The 22,094-nt window shown below is 37.0% G+C and overlaps 1 protein-coding gene across 1 annotated transcript in view; it reads right to left on the bottom strand.

The window, feature by feature from the left end:
• The window catches only part of BOD1L1 (biorientation of chromosomes in cell division 1-like 1), a gene marked incomplete at its 5' end in the record, with an annotated part of 36,030 nt that overhangs the window by 8,859 nt on the left and 5,077 nt on the right, over positions 1-22,094 (bottom strand). The window contains 14 exons of the mRNA XM_008935934.1: positions 606-640; positions 721-796; positions 2,134-2,207; positions 3,162-3,246; positions 3,926-4,005; positions 5,059-5,146; positions 6,089-6,132; positions 8,577-8,647; positions 9,622-9,697; positions 11,798-17,942; positions 18,764-18,839; positions 19,505-19,649; positions 20,002-20,125; positions 21,574-21,743. Coding sequence (XP_008934182.1) covers positions 606-640; positions 721-796; positions 2,134-2,207; positions 3,162-3,246; positions 3,926-4,005; positions 5,059-5,146; positions 6,089-6,132; positions 8,577-8,647; positions 9,622-9,697; positions 11,798-17,942; positions 18,764-18,839; positions 19,505-19,649; positions 20,002-20,125; positions 21,574-21,743 — 7,289 coding nt within the window. The remainder of the gene's footprint in view (positions 1-605; positions 641-720; positions 797-2,133; positions 2,208-3,161; positions 3,247-3,925; positions 4,006-5,058; positions 5,147-6,088; positions 6,133-8,576; positions 8,648-9,621; positions 9,698-11,797; positions 17,943-18,763; positions 18,840-19,504; positions 19,650-20,001; positions 20,126-21,573; positions 21,744-22,094) is intronic.

The raw sequence follows: 22,094 nt of genomic DNA, 5'->3' as shown, positions 1-22,094 counted from the left end.
CAACAGAACACTATTAGTGTGACTGTACTTGACAAGAGTTAAAAAAATTAAGATATTGCTAAGCTTTAAAAGACAGGTATGTTTCATGAGCTCTTAAGTTACCAACCAGCACATCTCTATCTTTTGAATGAGCTGCACACATTATAATACAGATAACACAACTTTATTTTACAGATGTTAGAGAGTTAGTATGAGCTGCTATTATTATAATAGGCCCAGAAGAGAGAAAAAGAATCTAAAGTTTTCAAAACAAACTCGCTCTTCATCTTCATGCCAGAATCACTCTTGGCAAGAATTCAAAGACACATGTGGCATCAGAATTTCACTCTGCATACCAATAAATTGCTAGCAAGCGTAACTTGTATTAAGTATGTTGTACAAAATTTGATCCTGTTAGGATATTTGATGTGTTCAGACTTGGCACTATATTTTGCTTACAAAGTTCAGTTACATTACGAGATTTTATGAATAGTTTACTTGCTTAGGCTGAACTCAATTATCAAGTTCTCCATAAGATGTTTCTGAAATACTGTTAACTGTTAAACAGATAAATGGCTCTTTAATTACTGTGTTTAAATGCACCCAAACAAAATAAAGGCACTTACATTCCCAGTGCTCATATCAGCTTTTGACTCCCCACCTGAGGGAAGAAATATGAATTCAGAACTTGAATGTCAGTATTTTCCTTGTTTTTCCACAGGGGTATTATGAACTACTTACCACCAGGCTGTACAGCTTCAAGAGGGTATTTACGAGGCCTTCCCCTTTTCCGTTTCACTATTACGGGCTGATTGTCCTATTTAAAGTGAAGGGAAAAAATATTTTAGCTACCATAATTGACATTTATCATTTGAGCACTATAATGCAAAGATTGCTGCTAATTTCATAATGTGTTAGTGGCAGAAGTAGCGTTCATTAGTTTAAAAATACAGATGAGGCAGGTTTCGTAGGAACAGATACTGCCTGTTACAAAATCCATTGACACAGGTGAAAAAAAACAACGGCTCCCAGCTATACAAAATTCTCTGTGGCTGGCCTCAGGCACAAAGCACGCCTGACAACACAGTGCCTTTTGCCTCCTTTCCCCCAACAGCTCTATCATATGGTCTCACAAATGCTGCTGGCTTGCCCTATATGCTCCATCACATCTTTTCTGTCTTACAAGAACCCCAAACTTCTCATCTTGTGAGCCTTTCTTCCCCAGTGCCATATAGCATAGGCTACATCATGTAACAGTTGAGCAAGTGCTATTTGACAGTCAATAGCCTTGCTATCCCAATGGACACATTGGTCATGCTCTCTATGGAAACAGAGCCTTCAGTAAAAAAAGGCCCCTTACTGTGACGTTTAAGCTTTCAATGACAACTTTAAGTAGTGAATACGGTCTGATGTTCAGATCACAAAATTCCCAGTAATAGACTTCCTCCTATTTACAAGGCCAGCAGGTGCAGTGCCTCATCCAGCACTTACTGAAGCCTAGTGATGTCTTCCCCCCAGATGGATCTTGGTGACTCAAGTCTTGAGTGAACAAACATAACAATTCATTATTTAAATTTTCTTCAACTTCCAAATGAGAATTAAAAAAAAAAATCAAATGACAAAATCCCACTCTTTATGAGAACCATGTCCTTTCCTAGGGGCCAGCAACAATATTAATTTCCAGGGTTAAAACATCTGTTTACAATTACACTGTACAGTATCACAAGCATACACGTAAGACAATATAAAGAGTTATGAATTTGGTTATACATAAACATTATCACTCAACAAGTCATATTTGCTAGTGACTAAACTGTCCATATAACAATTACAAGGTTTTCAGAAAATGTGATTTCTATACAATACAACTCCATAGAATGGTTTCTATAGAATTTATAAGTACTATTAAATGCAGGAAGGGAGTTACTTCTGCTTCAGTAATCAGCCATTCATGTCTTATGGTCTGTGAGTTCACACTTTGTGACCCAGAACTGCACGTGTCTTTGGTTATTTCACAGTACCAAAAATAAATTTTCACAGCTATTTCTGTGTTGGTGAAGACACAGTTTTAACACTGCTGTCAACAAAACACAAGGCACTTATTTTCAGTGTGAACCTGCATTACATCAGTTAAACATGAATAAGACCACCTACCTCTGGAGAATTTTCATTTGATTCTAGACCATGCTTTTCCTTTTCAGACATTTCCTGTTCGAAGGTAAATTCATCTTTGCACATACAAAAAAAAAAAATAAAAAAATAAACAAACAACAACTGTACACCTTTGTACACAAAGAAAGAGGTACAAGCTACAGCCTCTGCACTAAAAGCATTATTTCATTCCGTAGCCCAAAATTCCCTAAAATCACCCACCAAAAATTAACACTATTTGCCTTGTAGCAGCAATGTATTGGCCTGCCAGAATGCTTCCCTAACACCAGATGAATCGGGTCTTCTAAATTTAAGGCAAAAAAAAGCTCAAGAGTGCAATCCACTGTAAAACGGTGAGATAAATACAAGCCACTATTCAAATTTCTCCCACATTCCATGAAACAGGAAGCTGAGGATACAAGCACATTGCAGAACAGTTTCAGACTTGTAAGCATAAGATAAATGGAGAGACAAAAACTATAAATAGGTAAAACTAACATTAGGGAAGACATTCATACTGTTCACACAAAGACAGACCTCAGTTACATCAAGATCAGTATTAGCACTGTGGACACACCATCTTTTATATTTATTTTAGCACAGTTAGTAAGTCAACTAGAAATAAACAGGGCTGATTTGGATTGTGAATATGTAATGTTTAACTTTCATGGAAGGACAGCTCTCATTTGTGGTCAGAGTTAGATGTTCTTGTCACATACCCTGAACCATGTTATTTCCCTATCCAGCTGTTTATGTGCAATTAGCTCTCCTACCCAAGGTACACATTGAAACAACAATGGAGTGGATGGGCGATAGCAAAGCAGAAACATTAAATCTGCTCTCACTGTGAACAGAAGTGGGATTAATGCATTACTTGATTGCAATATGGAACAGATAGCAACTAGAGAATATGCAAATATTTGCTGAGATCAAGGTTGCTGGTTCCTACTTTGTCTCAGAACCATTCAAATGAAAAGAAATTAGCATTCAGCACAGGTTCAGAAAATGGCCCAGAATGGGCAGTTCCATACCTTTTTCTCCCACAGTACTTTTAGGAGGTGTATGCTCTACATCAGTTTCTTCAAACACTTCTGCTGTATCACCTGAATTAACTTCCTACATTATCGTAAAACAACAAAGAAAAGAGTGTCTTACTACAAATACTACAAATGTCAGTTACCAATACAAAAAAACACCACCAACCAAACAACAAACCCACATCCCAATACATGAGGAGTTGTTCTATTCATCAAGGTTTTGCAATGTCTTTTAACAACTCTAAGCTTCTTCATCAAAATCAATGGGTGGGATAATCTCGAATACTCTGCATGTGCTCTTAAAAGGAACATCTGTTTTGTCCTGAACTCCTGTTTTGACTTCGAAGGGATCAGTGCAAACCCAGAACTTGGGTAAAGTCTGATATCCTCTTGCAGATCTCGTATCAGCATGACCACGAAAGATGCTGAGCTGACTGGACTGCTGGGATCCAGCAATGCTCCATGCAATCCCAAGCTCCTAACTACTGTGCAAACCAGTCCAACAACCCCTCAAAGGGATTCAGGTGTTTTGTAGACACAGATCTCTGATTTTTTTTTTTTTTTAAAATTGCCTCCCCTCTGGAAAAATTAATGTCATTCTGAAGTCAGCTGTTTTCAGTATTCAAGACAATGCAAAAGTAGTTTACAGTTAATAATGAAAATACCTCCCAAAATATACTTCTATAGAAGGAAAAACCTAGGCTTCCATCTTATTCACATGACAGTTGCAGAACATAAAAAAGTGTTCTTGAAAATACCTTGATGTTATCATATTTCACTTCAGAACTCTGACTTTGTTCATCACCTTTTCTCACATCCTGAGCAATCAGCTGGTTGCCTGCAAAAGCAAACAGCAATTCAAGTGTTAAAAAAGTGTCTTCTGCATTTGCCAGGTATTGATGCCACTTATGTCACCTCATCATTACTACAATTCCAAGTTTCTAAAAAGCAACATCTTATTTACTAAAATAAGAACAGAAAGTTATGCTAACCCCTCTTCGAAAAGGGAAAACAAAACAATTACAAAAAAAGAATTCCACATTTCTTGCATGTTACAGATTTTTTTTGTTGTTGTTTTTAAAGGTAAGCTCAAAATTGAAACTTGACAGGTATCCCATCAAGAATTAGAACCACCACCTTAACTTCAACACACCCAGAGACAGAGAAAGCAGTTAATGTTATGTGGGACACTAGAATGAATACAACATGGTTTCTAATTACTCAATCACATCCAGATTCTTAGAAGCAGAATAAACAATAGTATAAAAATGACATTATTAATTATCATAATGCATTTCTTTTAATTTTTCTGATTCAGAAAAGACAAAAGCAGTTGAAGGTAAAGGTTGAACAGATATTTCATAGTCAGTCTTGTAATTATGTCAACAAAAAGTTAAAACATTTCTAAGTTAAAGTTATGTCATTCAATGGACTGACTTCCTGCTCACTTTCTGCTTCTAGACAGATAAAAAGTTACACTAAGCTGAGTTCTTTCCAATCTAACAGAAGGAAACATCCAGCCTCACAAAGTTTATTGAATGGCTAGATTCTCCTCTAATGATCAACTTTTCTCAGCTTTATATTCATTCCTTGTGTTTTACTTAAAAAGAATAAAATTAGTAATTCTTTTAAATTCAAAAAAGTTTGTTCACTTATGATTGAAATTACTTACTACTCTTCCATGCAATATAAAACTTGTTACCATATTTTTATCAAATATATGAAGTGTAATATTAAAATTTGTTTTAGGAAGAGCAATTGTTTTCGAGTTTGGAATTCCCCATATTTCTTTCATTCATTCCTCCAAAATACCATTTTATGGCCCAATGGCAGAACTTTGTTCTGCAACAGAAAAGCTTTACACAAATTCATGGAGTTCTCTATCACTTACTTTTTAATTTATCCATTGCTCCTGAAGATTTACACTGTACTCCTCTAGATTTATGTTCTTCAGTTATCTGGCTATCCACATTTTCCACCTACACATAAAACACAAAGAAAGGTAACTCCTTACCTACTTTTTTCATCAAGTTTATAAACACAGAAGGGAGAAAGTTTTTCCTACCTGCTACTTTCAAGTACAACATGCATTAAAATGGAAAGCTGCAGTACTACAAAAGATATTTATTCCTAGAACTCAAGTAATGCTTCTGCTACAGGATAGCACCATGAAAGAACATCTGACTCACAGTACTTTCAGAATTTCTAATTGATATTTTTAATGAAAAAAAGTCTCAGTTTTAATTTAACACCCTACTATGTGCTTTAAAAGCAAACTACCATGGCAATTCACAGAAAACACTTTTGGATTTAAAAGGACACTCTTCTACATGCAGAAACAGAAGTAGTATCTCATTAGCACCAGAAATATGGCCCACCAGAATTACAATATAGTAATAATTAAACTTACTACCCAAGTTTAAGAAACGTCAGCTTGAGCTAAGGTTGATGACCTTAGTTTGTCATCTGTGTTACATCTTGTTTCTGCTCCATAAGAAGCACTTTACATTTGCAATTTTCCCTGTCATCCCTTTTGTACTTCTAAGCTCCACATTCTTGTGAAATCACAGCAGACTGCATTAAAATAGCAGGTTCCTAGTCCTGATCAAAAGTCACAAAAGTAATCCCCATTTTTATCCTCTGCTCCCAGGGGGGAAAATCAGCTTCTCTCTTCTGCCAGTTAACAAGTCTCAAAATAGTCACAGACTGTGGAATGACAATATAGGATTTATTTACTGGCAAATTTGAAAGAATAATTAGTCATCAACCTACACAGCTGCTGAGTTTTAATATACAACATCTCTGAATATATAAAAATAGTATTTTCCTTTAGAGAATATTTAATGTAAATAGAAGTAAATGCAAGTAAGAATAAAAAGCAGCACAGAATTAGAGAGTAAATTTAAAAACCAAGTACTTACATGAAGAGTTTCTCTTTCTGAAGCAGTATTTCTCTGCAGCAAATCTAGTAAAATAAAATGACAATAATCATCAGAAAAGCTAAGCAAGAGTGAAGGATAATAGTATACTCTATTTTACCTCTCAAATGATTCTAGTGTACGTGAACCTACACAAATCTTACTTTCAGCGCTGGAAATAAAAGGCATCTAACTTTTATCTTTAACAATATTCAAATAGAAAATAAAAATCAAGAATATGGGTTTCTGAAGCACAGGATAATCAAGAATCATTCTAAGGCTAAATTATAGGGCTGTCATCTTTGAAATGTATGGTAATTTTGACATTTCAAATATAGTACTAGCATTTGAACGAATCAGAATTTTATCCATCACAACCCTTGATGCTGGATGATGGGGTGAAGTAAAATGTGACGAAAACTATGCTGTAACATTATGTTTCCAGAGAACTGAAGTTTACATAATTATACAAGTGAGATCTGTAACTGATGCAGTACACATAAGGAAATTGTCCAATTACTAGACTCTACTGTACTGTAACTCTGGTAAAGTAGAGCCTTAGCCTTCCGTATCACAAAAACGTGGAAAATAATTATGAGTTATGGGAGCTCATGAGTGCTCTGCATTTTCAAAAAAATTCTGTAACTTTCAAGCAGTTTTCCTTTCAGCTACAGTAAGAACATAAAGCTATGATCCAATAAAACGATATAAAATTCTAAATAATTTGTAGCTCAGTTCTTAAATTTACATGTTTTAGCAACAATTCTTCCACAGCTATACTGTTTAGTTGCACAATATCTTTCAATTTTTAAAGCAGTGTCAAATGAAGAGCAGATCCTAAGCACTCAAACAGCAATGAGTTGTTTACATTCCAAGGAATCTTGGACTATTAAACTACTGTGTCTGCTGTTCATACTCATGACAAGACACACATTTGTCTTTTAAACAACTTCCTTTTACGTACACTGAACTACACGCATATATACGTATATAAAAAAGATTATTGTGTGGTGGCGGAGAAGAAGAAAAAACTCTCTATCAAGAGTTGCAAAGCATTATTCTTCAGTGCATGTCATATCCAACATGTTTTACACAACAAATGGATTTTTGTTAAACATTTTACATGGAACAAGATTATTGCAGCTAGTTCAATCTGCACATTTTAAATCTTAAGTACTGCCTGTCTGGGTGAGTGATGTGAAGTGGCAGAGTTTTTCACACACTTCAAAGAAACCTCACAGTGCAGAAGAACTGGTTCAAGTTTTGGACGTGCTGTCCTGAAGACTACATTCTTCCATCCCTTTCTCAAGGTTTACGTGTTCTTGCTCCTGAGTAGAGCATGTCTCTTACAACTGAGGTGAACATGCACCACCATTAAACCAGGCATGTGAATTTTACTATCACAACAATAAAAAGGAATTCAAAGTTTTATAGCAATGCTCCCATCTCACCTTATTCCTATTTTTGTTTTCTATTTGGTAAATGGTTATTTGGGCATGCACATCCAAAAATTTAGACGTGAGCTTAACAGTGTGTCCTTTCACAGCATTTACGCTCTCAGCTGCAATTTTCTGTAAGAGGAAATACATCTTTAACCTCTTTGGACTCTATATGCAGCAGTATCACAGGTATCTCTTGGAATTCACTATAGTTTTGCTTGTTACTCCATTAACTGAGGATTAGCTCTCATCTGGTAGTGTTGTACACATCTTTGTAATATATCTGGTGCACAAAAGTCCTTCAGCATGGGAAGAAAGTAGGGCTTTGTTCCTGCTTTAGTAGGAAAGCCAAACAATTGCAAGACAATTTAGAATAATGTGGGTTTGGGAAACAGGATTTGTTTTTTTTCCCCCCTATTGATGATTAATTTAATATGTGGAATCAGAACTACTGAGCATAGATCCAAGCTGACTAATTAAGATTTCTGACTAATTGAGATTTCTAGCTAGGTTGTTACCTACAAGTGCTCTTTAAATTTCAGGGGATGGCCAGAAATATTTTCATGTTCTGGAGATCAAGAAAAAAAAAAAACACCACCCACATAACTCTTTTCCTGTAAAATCTTTGACTTAAGTCATACAGTATTTACTCTTGTCATATCCTCACAGGTCCTGTCATAACACCCAAAACAAATGTGTTTTGCATTTATAAAGAAGAAAGCTATTCCCTGGGGAAGTTTCTGTGTCTTTCCTGAGCAAACATTTTTCTGTGTTTACTCATTTTAAATAGAACGTTACCGGTCTACTTTTTTATAATCTGAAATGTTTTTCCACCTTTTTTTTCAGCATATCATATTGGAAGAAAAGCCTGACACACTTTCTTTCCCACAAACCAAATGCAAAACCACATGAGCTAATAGAAACATTTCAAGATTTCTGCAGGTTTTGGTTCAATCCCTCTACATATAGGATGGTTCAAATCTACAGTTCTCCCATCAGAAATAATACAAATAACAGTATGAAAAATAAATTGCTTTCAGTATAAAAGTCACCTTTTTGAAGCTCTTTAGCATGAAGATCCACACATCCCTCTTCACTTCTTGGACTTCCAGGCTGTTGTGGTTAAACACAAAATCAAAAGAAACAAAAACATTGCAGACATGCAGAACAAATATGTCTCACTTCTTGCCCTCATGTCATGATTAACATTGTCTTATCATCATCATAATCTATAAAAGCCTTCAAAAGCTCTCTTAGTAAGACAGCAGCACAAATAAGGAGCACTAGCAGAACTAAGTCATGTTACTGTTGAATGGTAGAGTGCCCAACCTTGGCCTTAGAGTTCACACAGGTATCAGAGATTAGTTTTACAAGAGTTCTCAAGAGAAATCTCGGGAAGTCAAGGTGCCTACTCTAAAATGAGTTCCAAATATAAGCAATAGTCTAGAAATGTTCACATATACAGAAAAACGTATATCAGCAATGTACACCAAGGTACAATGAACTCTTTTCAACTCGTGTGTTTTGGGTCTTTGTTTTGTTTTTAAATTCAAGTTGCAGATGAGCCCACTAGCCGATTATGCTATACGGAGTCAAGCCTACTTAAGTCATATTTGGATACTGTAAAATCAGACAGTGCCATGTGAACATTGCTATACCAACTCTAGGACCATCTTATGCTGGCAAACAGTACAGCTGTTTGCAGTTGGAACCCAAAATCAGCACATCACACTACACTGAAGCTGATGTGGCACTGATACACAAACAGGCAGGCCCAGCTTTGGTCCAAGGCATGTATGACCATTTTACAAGCACTATCACAAGCAACATGCACACAGTATGACCCACTCTAAAAAAAACCCAAACTTGTATGTCATGGTCACACAGGGAGCATGGCTGAAGGAAGAAATTGGTTCTACCACAGAATAACATGGACAGCCCACAATTTAAACACAAGCTGCATAGAAAAGTACAACTGAATTATCTGAAAAATGACCCTTTGAAAGTTTTGAAGCTCAAATGCCATTTTTGCCACACACAAAAAAAATCAAAATGTGGAATTACATAAGAAACGGTATAATCAAAATTTTCAAAATAACAAATACCTCGACAGTTCTCAAGTTACTTTCAAGTTCTAGTTCTTCTGCCAACTTTGGTAAAGCTGCATTATTGCCTAATGAAATACAAATATGTCAAATTATTAGATTATATTATGCTGTATTTATCTCATGCTACAGTAGGATGCTACTTCTCAGTACCACCTCATGAACACAGCACACAAATTTAATCCCTTCCTGCAGGCAAAGGAAACAACAGTAAGTCTGTCTTCACCAAACCAGGATGAAAAGAGACCAACATGGCATCTGCAAGAACACAAGTACTTCTGTATTTTCCTTAAGTACAATAAAGGATTGGAAAATACAGGTTATCATAATTTACCACAGCTTATTTATGATTTCTGAATTTGGCTCTCTTTTGTGCTTTTCTTTTAAAAAAGCAAGCAAATGAACAAAAACCCAACCCCTCCCTCCCCCAAGCTTACAAACAAAAAAACCACCACCAACAGATTTTCAGATCAAATTATCTCTGTATTAATGGACACAGAGCTAATAATTAATACTATGAATAATATTTGTCTTTAAGTGACAATTAAGATCGAAATACTCTAGAACCATAACTACTGAATCTATCCAATTCCCAAAAAGAGTGGAAGCTCCGTAGCTCCTGTTAGTGGCAATGCAATTTCAGAAAATCTTAAAACCCCACCCATTTCATTCCTCATGGGAACAGCTGTATGCTTATAGCATCTGAGAAACAGGTGACACAGACAGCACCTTCATATCACTTCTATAGTGTAGCTGGACACCTATTTCAGAAGCCCCTCCTAAACAAAGAGTTATAACATGGTAACTCACCAATAATGCACGTGAAGTGATTAAATTGTGGTTGTGGTCCACAAAATAAGATTATCATTATCACTGGTACTTAGAGAGGCTAAATCAATGGCCAATCAGGATTGAGCAAAGCACCAAGCGGAAATACTTGTGTAGCAGTTTACATTTTCATGGCTCATGTTTGTCTCTGAGTACATAAATACTGAGTAACATTTTAAGTATTTTTGATGGGCATCTTTCCTTGACAAATTCCTAAGAACCCAAAATCTGCAGTCGGCTTTCTCACCCCAAATATCAATGCTACTAGAGAATAAAGCCAACCTTTGAGAAACTGGACCTAAAAACCACATTATGAAATGTTTTTTGAAATAACAGCAAAGACAGACATGAGAAGGAAAAGGTTTTAAAAGTAGAACTTAATTGGCATCAGCTCACTTACTTTGGTATGAAGAAATATTTCTCTACTATTTTTTGTACAGTTTAAATCCTCCAGAATTTATAATGAAGTCATAATCTTGATTTCATTATGGCATCTACAGAATTTATTTGCATAAACTTGGTGCTTCACCTACTCCAAAGGGTCAAAAAGGAGAAAGTCTGAAAATAGCTGGATGTTCATTACACGGTATTTTAGGAACTCACAACCATGCAAGTTTATTTCAAAAGTTAGATTCCAGAAAAACATATCTGGAAACAAAATATGATACCCTTAATGTCACGTGCTATCATAACTGAAGTTTTCTATTTTAAAACAGGTATCTATCATCGTTTACTTAAAATACTCATTTATTTAGGATGACTGATGTCTTTGTAAAACAAAGGAAGGCCATTTCAAAAGTATTCACAACAAAAAATTCAGTGTAAGAGGTTGAATCTAAATATGACCATTAAGTGACCATCCAGAGAAAATCTGCAGTTGTAATTCAGAATGGCCACTCTGAACCTTCAAAATCACAAAGAAGTTACCTTTTAAAAATGTTGAACATATATCTAAAGGAAATGCATCCTCTTTCCTATAAAAACATTTCTGAATTTCAAAACACATTACTAACAAAACCCATCTATAATGCCAGAGTAATTATCCCTACCTCACAATTTATTTTAATAACTCTTTTGCACACTAATAACATTTAATTCTATTCCAACATACCTCATGTAATTGTGATCAGTCACTCCTCTGCTCCAAGAATCTCCAGCTTATTTAAATATTTATCAATTCTTAAGCATACTATTAATAGATACTTTGCAACCAACAAAGAAATTTGGTATATTTGAACAGTGTAAGTTATTTCTAACTATAATAACAGTAAAATACATCTATTTATGATAGCTTATGAACTGAAAATTTGGGAAAAAAAAAAAAGAAAATGAATCCTCACCTGAATTCAAGTTTGTTTTACTTTTTTGAAAAGTAACTTCAATCCCAGTATCATCTATTTTGACCAAGTTCGTTTTGTTATCACTGCCATATAGCTCTTCAACGTGCAATAAGGGGGAGCCACTTTTTCCCCCTAATTCTGCTTCTACTGTCACTTCATCATGTTTGGTATTTACAGTGCCTTCATTTGAAGAAACTAAGGAAGGAGCCTGTGCACTAGGCAGGTGAGTCCTTGTTTCAGAGAAGTCGCTTTCTAAAAGCAAGTCTGAGTTAAATTTATGGTTTCCGTTCCTCAGATTTTCACTCTCTACTGCTGTTTCTGAAATCATACAAGAGAGTTCTGACCTAACATCCTCATGCAAAACATCTTCAGCTTGTGTATCATCCTCACTTGCCTCTGAGGAAAGACTTGGACTCACAGCACTCTCTGTACTGATCTCCACACAAAGGGCTTCATCTACACTCATGAGGTTCACTGAATTTTCATCTGTTTCTGTGATTTCATTGTCTACTGTGGTCTGAGATGTTGCCGATTCTCCCCTCATACCATTCTCATGGGTATGGGTCTCATTCTCTCTACCAATGGCAAGCAAAGAATTACAATTTTTCTCAGGGCCTGTAGTTGACAGGATGCATTCAATCTGGTTAGCAGTATTAAAGATTTCCCCACTTTTCTCTTTCACTTCTGTACTCTCAGCAGCAACTTGACTTTCTTCTATGACTGTAAAGGTGAAGAGACTATCACATTCTTCCATTGTGCTCAGAGCGATAACTGCTCCCTCCTCCTTATCTTCTATACTTGAAGCTGCGTGTTCATCTTGACTGTTGGTGGCAACTCTCAGCATAGGAGCTCCACATTCTCCCACAAAAATAACAGAACCTTTGCTTTTTGCATCCGCATCAAAAGCAGCTAGCCCATACTGTTCATCTACAGTTGCAGTGGCTTCCACAATCTTACATTCCTCCGATGCATTTGGAGAGATAATGGCATCTTCACCTCCTTCTGCTACAATGAGCTGACTTTCAGCTTGGGGTGCTGCACTGATCAGCACTATCTCACATTCTTCTGTCATGCTTGTAGTGATCATAGCAGCTTCGTATCTTCCTTCTGTTTCTGAAGCAGTAAGTTTGGTTTCATCTTGCATAGCTACGCTAGACACTGGAGCTTCGAAACATTCTGCTGTACTTGTAGAGATCATTACCGTTTCACTTTTTGACTCTGTGTCTGAAACACGTTCAATGGCCTCTTCTGTGACTCCACTTGACATAAGAATTACTTGTTCTTCCGTAACACTTGTGGAAATCATAGCACAATCATCTTTTTCTTCCTTACTGCTAGCAGTTGGGTGACTTTCATCATCATCATCATCTCCTCCTGCATTGGATTCACTAGGCATAGGAACCTCATATATTTCCATATCTATGGAAACCATACCAGTCTCATTTATCTCTCCTGTTTTCACAGAGTGAAGCTGACCATCATATTCGACAGCTACACTTGACATAGGAGCCTCAAATTCTTCCACAATACTGGTGGAAATCATAGTGCACTCGTCTTTCTCTTGCTTACTGCTGAAAGTATGCACACACTCTTTAAACTCTGTAGCTGTACTGGGCATAGGCACCTCCGTGTCTACAGAGTCTATTAAGATCATAGAGCTTTCGCCATCTTCATTTGCTCTTACAACAGCAAGTGGACCTTCTTCAGCATCCACGGCTGAATGTAAAGGAGCATCACTTTCTTCCACTGTACTGGTAGAGATGATATCACCTTTTACTTTTTCTTCTCTGTTAGCAGGAATAAAAGAATTCTCATCTTCCTTTGGAGCTGCACTACTTATAGAGGCATCAAGCTCTCTGCTGTCAAAGGAAGTCATGGCATGCCCGTGTTTGTCTTCAGCACCAGGCCGACTCTTATCTTGCACTGTCATAGCACTAGTCATGGGACTCTCACATTCCTCAGCATCTAGGGGGATCAAGGTACCTTCATGCGTTCCTATGTGCGCAGTCAGGGCACTCTCATCTGCAGCACTTGCACTGGTTACACTGCTTTCAACAATCCCTTTATCATTTTTGCAGTTCGTGCCACAAGTGGCCTCTTTCTCTGCACTTGTCATGCTGTCAACAGTAAGTTTATTTATATTTGTGCCAGCCACTCCTGACTCAGCCTCCATTTGTTCAGCAACTATGCAGATAATGGAGCTTTCACCTTCTTCTGCACCTATACGAATTAGTGCATTTTCACTTTCCATTCCTGTACAAGTGGAAGCATGCTCATTTTCTTCATTTCCTCTTCCTGTGCTAGTCACGATGCCCTCACCTTCTTCATCCTCTTCTTTTGAGCCTGTACTGGTCACAAAACCTTCATCATCACATGGACCTGCACTGAGTGTAGTGATATTGGCTTCTTCCTTTACCCTTTTACTGTCCGTTAGACTTTCACATTTTTCAGCTTCTAAACAAACTGCAAACCCCTCATTGCTGTCTTCTAGCCCTGTGCAGACAACTGAAATTTCAGCATCATCTTCGGGAGTTATGCCTGTGCTAGTCACTGCACTTTCACCGTTCACAGTATCCTCAGATTTGTCACCACTAGTTCCAGTTGTGGCACTGTTATTTGTGACCATTGTAATACATGCACCAGTTACGGCACTTTCTCCTTGGGCATCTGTACCAGTCACTGAGCAGATGACGAAGTTATGACCTCTTTCTTCCACACCTGTGCAGGTCACAGTACCTTCAAGTTCTTTAACTTGTCCAGCTCTCACACTGCCCCTAAATTCACCTGAACTGTCACCACTTGTCAGCCCTTCACCTGTTTCTGTCCCTGCGCTTGTTACAGCTCCATCGCTCTCCACTTCACCTAAGCAGGATACAGAACTTTCAGATTTCCCTGTATCTACACAAGTTGAGGCCTTTCGCTTTTCTTCAGAGCCAGCACTAGTCACAGCATCATCTTTTTCTTCTGCCCCGGCACTATTGACACCGTCTTCTACTCCGCTTGCATTGACTGAACCCTTACCACTTTCTTCTGCATCAACCATGGTACAGTCACCATTTTCTTCTCCTTCTGTACTCGTTAGGAAACTTTCACTTTCTGCTAATCCTTCAGTGACAACACTGCCACCACCTTCTTCAGCTGCTGCAACAGTACACTCACCAATATCTGCTCCTGTGATGAAACTGCCGCCCTCGCTACTTTTTACCCATATGCCCGTTGTGAAACCTTCATCAGCTTCTATGCTTGTGCAGATTACCATCACCTCACTTTCTTCTTCTGAGCAAGTGGTTGTAGCATCACTGTCCTTTTCAGAATGTGATGCACCCTCAGCTCTTTCTTCTCCTGTACTAGTGGCCATCACAGTGCTCTCAATGACCTTTTCTGTGCTAGTTCCTATCACAGTGGCTGGAGTTGTTTGTAGGCTGTTGTACAACAAACTAAGTTTACTACTTCCAGCACTGGTACCTACTGCATTGCTTTCATTTTTATCTTCCATGCCAATCACACTATTCCCGTCCTGCCCACTGTCTATAACAGAGCCTTTGACTGTTTCCTTAGGAACTCTTTTAGGCACTAACACAGAGGAAGATTGTATCGTATCATCAATATCATGCACCTCATTCTTTTCAACATTATCCACCACTGTGCTCCTTTCTCCCTTTGTGGAAGTATCTATATTCAAGCAATCTCCTTTTCTTTTTAGTTCTTTTGCTGTTACATCTCCACAATCTTCAGTTTTATCAGTCATCAAGTTTTCCTCTCTCATTTTCAACTCATTTTGTTGAGTGCTTTCTAACTTTGCTGCTTCATTGTAATCTTCTTGACTAGGTACCTCAACAATACTGTCTTCCATTGCCTGTTCATCAGGCTGGGATACCTTGATATCTTTTTCTAACCTGTTTGCCATGCTGGTGATGTCATCATCACCTTTGGTGATAGAACTCAGCACCACACTGTCTTTTTGTTCCATGCAAACACCCTGTGCTCCTGCAACATTCTTCAAGATGGAAGTATCTTCAAATAAAGAAGTCCCATCTGAATTATAGCATTCTTTAGACAAGCTGTCCAAAGAATATGTAAAATCCGAGATGTCCGTATCCATGGACTTTGCATCAGCAGTATTTTCTCTGGAGGAAGTAATTGCTAAAGGAGTATCATCTGAATTAGAATTTATCACAGTTTTTAAATTCTTTGGTCTTCTGCTATCTTTTGAAGGTTGGTCCTTACTACGAACATTCAGTAAGATTCGATCACTTGCTTCATACACAACACTCATTTTATAAGCCCCTTGTTTATTGGGTCCTTGATCCATGGAAGCTTGTTTGGACAAAGTGTTTAAGGCACCAACTTGTTTATTAGAGATATCTTCTTGTTTAACAGTTTTTTCAGCTGCAGGTAGAAGTTGTGATTCACAACCTCCAGAACCTGCCAAGCTGTGTTTTAATTCCTTATTTGAAACTGAGAGAGAGATTTTTTGTTTTGATGTATACTCAGCATCTGTGGTTTGAAACAAGTTTTGAACATTTTTCCTTTCAGTGTTAGATACTTCCTGTACTTTTGTTTGTTCCAAATCTAATTCCATCAGCTCTTTGTCATGACCAGAATGTAAATCATCATTACTCATACTTGACTTCTGGGAGGCTGGAGTACGGCTGCTTTCAGTGGTGCTGGCTGATGGCTTTTCCTCTCCAATTATATCTTGTTTGGATATACTGCCTTTTCTGTTTTCAGAGGGTATTTTTTTACTTTGTTTTTTATCCACTGCCACTGTGATGCTCAACACTTTTTCATGCCCACCATCAACTTCTTTAATATTTTTATCTTCCAATTTGATACTCTCTTCCTTCTTCTTTATTTCCTTATTGCTGTGCTTCAAATTTCTGCTTTTGTGACCTTCAGCAGAGAACCTTCTTTCTAGTTTGGAATTGCTTACATCTTTATCAACTCTACACTTTTCCTTTACAGATCCTCTTTCTCCAGAATGTAACTTAACTCTGTGACTAAAGTCTTTTTGTGGTCCTTGAGTTGATTTTGTGCCACTTACAAGCTCGAGCTCAGCACCACTCTCCTCAAAAACTTTGTCTTCATTCTTGGATTTATGCTGCTTATCCGAATCATTCTCTTCCATGCTCTTATTTTTGTCTAGTTTCTCAGTCTCTCGTTTTGTTACACTTTCCAGTAATTCCGTTTCAGATGCTTTGAACTGTTTACTATGACTCTTTGACTTAGACTTCAGCAAAATCTTGTCTTCTGCAAGGCTCTTGGATCTTCGTCTGTCTTTATGAACACCATCTTCTTGTTTCAAATTACCATCAGAGTTGGTTGATTCCATTTCATGTTTATCTTCTGAGTAGCTTTCGCTCCTTCTGTGTGATGCAGAATGAAGTTGCTTTGAGGCACTTGGGGAATCCTTCTGTGGTCTAGAATCACTCAGGGACCTTTTGGACTTGTATTCTGCTCTGGATTTCTCTGTTGAGAGACGTCTGTCTTTTTTATTTTCCTTATGGAGCAGTTCTTCAGCTTTTACAGTTGATTCAGAAGTATTTTTTCCATCTTTTCCTGTTACTGATACTTTCCGTTCACTCCGGTGTTTACTTTTTCTTTCAGATTTGTCATCTGAGGAAGCTTTTATTTGTTGATTATGTTTCTGACCACCATCCTCTCCTTTCAAACTTCTTTCAAATGAATGGAGTTCAACGTCTTCACTTGATTTGTGAATACTGTCTCCTTTATATTTGTGCTTTAAAGAAAGTTTATCTTCTGAAGCAGTTCTCTCCTTTTCACTTTTATCTCTGTAAGACTTGGCTTCTTTTTTGGCAGCATTTCTCATATGTTGAATTTCTGTGTCACCATCTTTTTTTGGGTGCTTTTCATTTTTAAATATGGATTTCTGCTTCTGTAGTTCTTCAATACTGACTTCTGCTTTATTCAGTTGTCTTTTTGGATCCCTTGGTTCACTGTCCTGCTGGGCTCCTTCAACCTGAAGAGCAGTGGAGGTTTTTCTTTTATGTTCTTTTTCTGCTTTAGAATCACTTTTGCTTTCCTCAGCTGAATGTACTGATTCTGAAAGTCTTCTAAGATGTTTAGAGATTTCACTTTTCCCATGATTATGCTTCAATTCTTTGGAAGAACTTTTTTCACAGATCTACAAAATAAAGTTTTTATATATATAAGCAAACACAACACAGTTCCTTCACCACGTGACCAAACAGAATAGTTAAAGCCAAACTCTCCATAAAAAACACACTAGAGAATACGCTTAACATTGTAATAAAATCCCACCTAAAATGCAGTGAGAAAATGAAACCTGCCATTTTCATTTCAACTATTTGCTATTGTGGGAAAATGCAAAAACCACAGAAATTAACTTTAACCATTCTGTTTGAACTTGAGTATCTTTTCTTTACAAAGGGATTTTTCTTCCTATAATGATTTAAATGGATTTTTAAATGGACCATCACAATTTCAAGCACTCCAGAAGTTACTTTAAACAGCCATTATGCTGTTTAAAACGAACTAAAATCAAACAACATCCCCAAACCCACAAAAGATAAATCAAGACTTCCATCTGAACTTCCAAGTATCACTTTTTTTTCCTTAATGATGTTGTTGGTAAAAGCTCTCACCATAACAATTCCTTTTCTTTTAGTGTTTGGACTACGTTTAGTTTAACTTCTCAGTGAGAAGTTTAAATAGATCAAGGCCCTCAAGTCTTTGCATGTATGACACACTTTGCTCTTTTTAAAAAACCAACATGCTTTTCATAGAACATGGCTTAAACTGTATCTCGTGCTCTACTACCACATGCACCAGCACCAAATACATACACTGTGTATTCTACCAGCTACTGGAACTTAGAAAACATTACTACAGCAATTGTTCATCTGTCCAATGCTATGGTTATATGAAGAATTATTGTTACACTTGAAAAGGAAGATCACAAGGTTACATTTAAGAGACACATACCTCACTTGTCTTTTGCATTCCTTTAGGATCTTCTTCAGGTGGCTCATATTTCTTTTTGCAGCCATCTTCAACATGCCTGAAACAGATATTTGGACAATTAAAAAAACAGGAAAAACCAGTATCAGTCTAACACTAGTTTGTAAACTTTCTGCTTTTAAAGCTGAAGGAGTGAGAGAAACACACACCAAAAATACTGAAATATAAGATGATCACACAACTTTTGAGTAGCCAATTTGTCTAAGCTTTTTTTCCTTGGAAAATTATGTACCAACTTCAAAAATATCCTCTGGATATCAGTGCTTTAAAGCAGAGAATATCAGTATGATGATATCAGTATACAGTTTTCCCTTTAACATAGATAAGGGATCTCCTTGACCCATACATAACCCATATGTTCACATGTACAATGTCTATGTAAAACACCAATTTAAAGACCAAGCCAAGTTGACTGACATATTAAATGCACAAACATCTAAAAGCTCTCTGTTCTCATGCTTCTGTTACCATTCTGTGTGTGAAAAGCATACAGGCTGTTACTGCTGTGTGAGCTGCAATATATTTAAGTACCTATAATCTCCTGCCTGAACTTCATGCTTCTCAGTAACAAAATTATGTGAATATTTTTGAGGAAAATTTTACAATGGGTAAAGATAATGGCAAAGTTGAAGAGAACCTTATCAATCTGCAAAAATTAATATTCAAAACCTTATAAAAACTCCTTTTGAGCAAATACATGAGTACCTTGAATCTCTTTTTCTTTTTCTGCTCAAGGCTACTTTTTTTTCTAAAAATTTCTGTTCTTTAAGCACATCCTTAATGCTGGTAACAGTAGCTTTTGACTCAAGACTTCTTGATGAAGGTTCTTCTAAGTTCAAGACACTTTTTCCTGAAATAATACACAATGAAATATATAAACATGTTATTGCATCACTGTTTCAGCTATAAAAGTGACTGAAAGCAATACAGAGTACTAATGTGTTGCAGAAAATACTCGTGCATATAGGTATTCACTGCAATTAAGCAAAGTAATGATATATGAAAGGATGTATGAAAACATTATTAATACAAAATTCTATATATTCACTTGAATTATACTTTTTTCTGTTACTTCACTTGAAATATTGAGGTTTTAAGGGAAAGTAGTAGAGACCTATACTAGTACTTTTAAGCTTAATGTTTTTGCCCACAATGAGCTAGTGAGAGGAGGGTGTTGGGGGCAAATGCCATACTTCTCATACCTTTAGCATTTTGACTTCCATTTTTCAGGGATTTTGTTTTTTCTGCAGCTTTCTGTTTACGTTTTTCTTCAAGCCTCTCTCTGTTAATTTGTCTTCTTAGGAGTCTCTCTTCTTTTTCTTTGGCCTGGAGATACAAAACCAAGGAAAACAAGATATAACTAGGTCAAAGAATATTCTTTGACTACAAATGTGAGTCTAAAACCCACAGAAAACAGACCATCATAACTCAAGGCAAGCTAAAAAAAAAAAAATACATATTTCAACAGTCCTTAGAAATCATTATATGAAATTTAATGGAATATTTTGATGAAGGAAAAACTAGCCAAATTCAAGTTTTCCTGCCACTGCAGAATGAGGCTAAGGAAGACCTTCTCAAAGAATATCTAATTTTTTATTTTATTCATTTATATGTAATATATACATAGTGTGTAGATATATTAAACATATATATACAACTAATAAACACCATATATTTAGCCAAAGAAGAAAGATCTAAAAGAACTGCTACTCCTTCTTCTGTGCTTGTCTTTCTTTCACAGAACACAGTGAACATGCTTAAACCTCTCTTGCCATTCCCAATAGCTGCAGACACACTACGAACTACTGATATCACAGACAGCAAGAACTATGTCTGTAAAGAGATGATCTAATGAAGCAGCAAACAGAACCCTGAACTACAGAAAGCCCCACTGAAGGCAGGCTGCAGGTAGATATCATCTATTTTATTCATCCAAATTGTCATTATATACATTAAGTCTACTGAAGACCAGGTTCTTCCATATGTGCAGCAGTTCTTACTCTATCAAATCACTCATTTGAGAAATAATCCACCTATTTCTGTGTCCTGGTTCCGTGTAAAAAGGGGTTCAGGGCAGGACCCACACGGAACAGAACTGTGTACTCGCCTCTCCCCCACCCCCTCGAGAGAGAGAGAGAGACACTTTTTAGAAAAAAATGAAGTATATTGTTCAACAAGGAACAGAAAACGAAAAAGGGAGGTAAGGAAAATAATATATATAAAGACCAGGGGAATAATACAAAAGATAAAATATACAAAACCCTCAGAAATGGTTCCAGGGTCCCACGGAGTGAAAGGAGAACTTTCCTCTCCGAGCTCCAAGGCAGGAGTGAAACAAAAAACCACTCCCTGCCTCTTATCAGAGTGTGTGTGGGAAGGGGAGGGAATACAATGGTTTCACCCCCACCCGGGGTCCTCCCAGTTGCTGGAAGGTCCCGCCCCCATTCCAAGCCTCAAACCACAACATTCTGTGATTCTGTGGAGACACTGCATGTGATTAGTAAATATTTTGTCAGCATCAAAATACTGTTCATTATAGAGCAGAGGAAAAAGACAGGAAAGTGTGTCGTGGCACTCATCACCAGAAACCTTCAAACTATAACCAGCAGAGAGCTTTGCTGGAGAGCAGCTCGTGCAGTATGGGTGCAGTTATAACACAAGGAAGAAACAGAAGACTCTCCCCCACAAGCCATCACCAAATAAGAAACGGAATTTCTGTACTTCTGAAAGGTTTAGGGAGCCAGCATGCGAGCAGTAACAAAATCCACTCTTACAATAGACTGACGGCGTTGTTCTACAGTTCGCTCATCGTCAGAATCACTGAAGTATTTGGAGTACAAGAAGGGCTTGCGAACATAAGCATGACGGACGGGCTTGGCTCTTCCTTCACTCAGCTCATTAGCAGGAGGCTTTGTCTTACTTCGGCTGTTTTTCTCCTCTTCATCTAAAGAAAGGTTAGTGAAGTATAGAGATATAGTGATAAATTAGAGCAGCGCTTTCAACATAACTTTTGAAGAGGCAAACCTACTCAAAATGTATTAACAACTATTTATTCTAAAATCGGTTAAAAAAATAAACTCTTTAACATCAAAATATCAACTGCATTATGAAAACCCAAAAGGTATATTTGTGTGCTTGTGCACTTCATTTAGCAAAAAAATTGCAAGATACAAATCCCAGAACAAAACTGAGATGCAACAACTGGGTTTACCCTCTTGCCTTTTTTTTCCCCATTACAGTACTTAGCAGTTAATACCATCTAAGAGGCAAAATATAACTTCTGCTACATATTAAA

The sequence above is a fragment of the Merops nubicus genome, unplaced genomic scaffold, assembly GCF_000691845.1.
Source record: "Merops nubicus isolate BGI_N331 unplaced genomic scaffold, ASM69184v1 scaffold35202, whole genome shotgun sequence".
NCBI lineage: Eukaryota > Metazoa > Chordata > Aves > Coraciiformes > Meropidae > Merops > Merops nubicus.
Note: the sequence above shows the minus strand (reverse complement) of the source record. Positions and strands in the feature narration are given on the sequence as shown.